We start from the raw sequence: 4,173 nt of genomic DNA on the forward strand, positions 1-4,173 counted from the left end.
TGTGACAAAGAAAGGAGAAAGACCATTTCCTTACATTACAGGGGTAAAAGAAACCAGACAGGCTCGAGAGAGTAAGATTTACTGGATTTACAGAAAATAAAACTGCATTGATTTAAGCATGTCCAGTGAAAGGTGCAAATTGTTCCCTACTGAAGCACCTAATGTTTCTGTCCCAGTGCTGGCTCTAAACCTGCTGGAGATGATGGGAAATGAAACCAGGCTTCTCCACTTGGATCTCTTATTTCCTTTATCAGGCAGATACAGCAATATCAGGATGGTTTGGTCGGTTGTAGTGACTTGGGTTCCTTTTCCATGCCAGTCTCCTCATTTTTCTTAATCACTTCCCTCCTCCTGCTCTAACTTCTACTTCTACTCTAGGGAGAAAAATAGCTAAAAGGGAAAACATTGGTGTCTCAGAGGGTCTGTCCTCCAAATAAACCACACCCTGCAACGTGCACACACGGATCAGAAGCTGAGGGATCCCCATGTTTGAATACTCTGACTTAACTACATGACCTCAGATATCCCCCCTGTAATTTCTGCACCTTGAAAGAGATGCTTTCAGGGGCATCCCTCCACAGTGCCATCAGCATCCTGTCTTGTTGCAGTGTTGTTCACAGCCGTGCCATGTATACCCAGGGCCAGCCCCTGAGCCTTCCTCCTGGTCTTTGAGAAAACTCGATCTCAGAATCACCACAAAATCATAGAATGGCTTGGGCTGGAAGGGATCTTAAAGATCATCTTGTTTGAACTCCCCTGCCCTGGGCAGGGACACCTTCTATTAGACCTGGTTGCTTAAAGCCCCATCCAACCTGGCCTGGAACACTTCCAGGGGTGCACGTCCTCAACTTCTCTGGGCAACCTGTTCCAGTGTCTCACCAGCCACACCATAAGGAATTTCTTCCTTATATCTAATCTAAATCTACCATCTTTCAGTTTGAAACTGTTACCCCTTGTCCTATCACTACAGTCCCTGATGAATAGTCCTTCCCCATCTTTCCTGTAGACTCCCTTGAAGTACTGAAAGACCACAGTAAGGCCTCCCTGGAGCCTTCTCTCCTCCAGGCTGAACAACCCCAACTCTCATCCTGTCCCCATAGCAGAGGTGCTCCAGACTGGTCACCTTTGTGACCCTCCTCTGGACCCACTCGAGCAGCTCCATGTCTTTCTTGTGCTGAGAGCTGAACACAGCACTGGGGATGGCTCTGATTTTGATGCTCAGTATAAACTGAAATAGCTTCCAGGCTGCTCAAAATTACACAGCAGATTCCCCAGTGGTGGCATTGACCTGAAGCCCCTTCCCCTGGGCAGAAATCTGCTCCTCCTTCACAATCCTGCTGCCTCTGTCCCCACCCCATTCCACTGCAGCTGCTGTGTTGGCCTCGAAAGGGACCAAGAGATCTGGGCACGAGACTGAATACTTAATTATTTTTATTAAAATTCACAGTTTTGAGTCGAGAGATTATTCTGAGCTAGAAAGGATCAATTTCATTTCCATCCAGCCCTACAGAGACTGCACAAAGCAAATCCCAGGCAGGACATCCCACTATGAGCAGGGCAGCACGGGCAGAGCTGAGCCTGGCACTGCTGGGGGGTCAGGATGGTCACCAACCCCTGTGTCCCCACACCATGCACATCTGGAGAAGGGACATCTTCCCCCAGCTGCCCCGCTTTGGAGCAGGGCTTGCACCTCAGTTTTGCCAGGTCTGAACATGAAAATCTGTCATTTCTTTGTTTTTTAGGCTTTTTTTTCAATTTGAAAATCCTTCATCTCCTGGCAGAAGGCACCCAGATGGAAACACTTTTGCACTGAGGCAGAGGTGGCATTGATGTGTGAGTGTTAACATGTTTGTGATGGAAAAATGACCAATTAAAGGAATTCTCACTTTAAAAAATAGGAACCTTCACGACAGGAAGCACATTGATCAGTTAAACCAAAGGCTTTCTGTCTTATACTAAACTTCTGCCCGAGTTGATGTGGGGGGTCATGGTGCTGGGTGTCACTTCGTGGAGATGCTGGGGTGTTGAACCAGATCTGTCACACCCAGAGATGTGCCAGGACAACCCTCAGTGCTGAGGAGGAAACAGGAACAAATGCTTCCCTCCAAAATACCTTCCTTAAAGGATGCCTAAGGCTCAGCAGCTAAAATAGCATATGCAAAACCAGAGACTTACTTATTTTTCACATGCAAGTCATATGGTATTTTATATCTATTTTATGTCTATTTTATACTCCTCTTACCTGAACAGAAGCATCAGGGCTTGGAGGAAGGTTCGGAAGTTATTGTGCCGATTAATGGACGTCTCATCATCTAGTGCAATGTTTCCAAATACCTGCCACAGAGAACAGAAGTGATTCAGGCCAAACACCCTCACACGGACCTTGTCTCATCAAGGTGGATCAAGTGGAGTTGAAAGAAAAGGCAGGAAAAGAATTTGTCCTAGTTTAAGGGATGTCAAAAACTAGAATAATTTCTATGCTGAAAAGGGAGGTGAAAATGTGTTGTGGAGATCAAATGGGGAAAAAACCCCAAGCTTAATAGTCTTCATCTTCACACAGATGCTTTCCAATGCCACAGCTTGGCTCCATCCCAGGCCAAGGAAACTTTCTCAGTTCTTTTCAGCAGCACCTGAGCTAGTCCCTGCTCCCAGCCTTGACATGTCCTGCCCGTGGGAGACCTGGCTGCCCACCCACCTCCAGAGCTGCCCTGCTGCAGGCTCGTCACCCACAGCCCACTGCCCTGCCCACGCTCTCCCTTTGTGTACCCAGATAAATCTGTGCACTCAGAGCCACACTCAGCACAAAACCTGGAAATAAGGGTAGAAAAAGTGGCTTTTTTTTGCCCTTCTCATTTACCCGGCACTGGGCAAGAAGAACTTTCCTCCTCATCCTCAACCAGGTGTTGATCCTGCTGGGGAGGCAATAACCCATTTGTACCCTGAAGCAGCAGGACAAAACCAGGCTACTTATGGTCAGAATGAAAGCTCAAATCTTTACCTGCATGCCAATAATGGCATAGATGAAGAAGAGCATTGCAATGAGGAGACAGACATAAGGCAAGGCCTGTGGAAAAGCAGAAGGTGACATTAATGACAGCAAATATATACGTCAGTCAGCAGCATTTAATTCCTGGGCAGCACTGTGTTTTGTGGCTTTTGTCCTTCAGATGAAGGAACTGGGAGGGGAGTCTGAACAAAATTCTGTCAGCCTTCAGAAGACAACCCCCTGGAGCCTGGTATTCATCGATCACAAAACCGTCTGGGCCCTCCAAGGGCTCTCTGTACAGCCCTGTGAGCAGATAAGGAGTAGGCAGGGAAATAAAATAAGAAGCTCCACAGCGAGTGCTGGAGCTACAGGCAGGCACTGGCACTTTCTGTGTGTGATTGTACAAACGTTAATTTTTAATGACCTTCCTGTAAATTTAGTACAAGAGAAAAGAAATACATTCAAGAAATGAGCTCCTGCTCCGGAACAGGCACAGATTGCAGTCCCAGGAGGGCAAAAAGATTCTGAGTTTTAGCAAGAAATCAGTGAAGGCTACAATGTAATTATGTCACCCAAGCTGAGAGTAATAGCTACTTTCCACTCTGGTTAAATGAACAGGTAATTAATGCCTCTTAATTAATAATAGCAGAAAAAAAAATGAGAAGTCTTGCCCTAGGGCTAGACTGTGTGATGCTCGGGGCAGGAGAGGGGTTGTGCAGCCCACGGGCAGCCCAGCAGCAAACGCAGGGCAAAGGGTTTCTGCTGGACATGTTTGCACAAGGGACAAGGACTGAGAGCTCAGCACTTGGGGGAAGGACAGACAAGCATCTGCCCAAGCAGCCCAGGAACCATCCCAGCTCCACCTCAGGGGCAACACTCTGCACATGGACTTTGGAAAGGGTCAGGATTATAATGAAAGGGCCTTGGCTGAGCCCCTCGCCCAAGATCCAGTCAAGACCATGCAGTCCAAAGACACCCTCCTGAGTGAGAACATCCTATACCTGCAGACCCCACATCTCAGCCTCTGGTGGAGGCTCTCTTGGCTTCAGGATTCCTCATGAGCTATGAGATGAGAGCAGCAGCAACACCACCTCCATCCACCCTCAAGGTGAACATGACCTAACAAACCCAACCATGACCTGACACTGCAGCCCCCTTTCCATGAGCTGCCTGATGGCTGGGTGAAA

At 47.8% G+C, this 4,173-nt stretch overlaps 1 protein-coding gene across 1 annotated transcript in view; it reads right to left on the reverse strand.

The window, feature by feature from the left end:
* LOC103773526 (voltage-dependent N-type calcium channel subunit alpha-1B-like) overlaps positions 1–3,060 on the reverse strand; it is a gene marked incomplete at its 3' end in the record, with an annotated part of 41,860 nt that extends 38,800 nt beyond the window's left edge. Inside the window, 2 exon segments of the mRNA XM_008940896.1 lie at positions 2,243–2,334; positions 2,999–3,060. Coding sequence (XP_008939144.1) covers positions 2,243–2,334; positions 2,999–3,034 — 128 coding nt within the window.
* Positions 3,061–4,173: the final 1,113 nt, after the last annotated feature.

Source organism: Merops nubicus, unplaced genomic scaffold (assembly GCF_000691845.1).
Source record: "Merops nubicus isolate BGI_N331 unplaced genomic scaffold, ASM69184v1 scaffold12415, whole genome shotgun sequence".
Classification (NCBI taxonomy): Eukaryota; Metazoa; Chordata; class Aves; order Coraciiformes; family Meropidae; genus Merops; species Merops nubicus.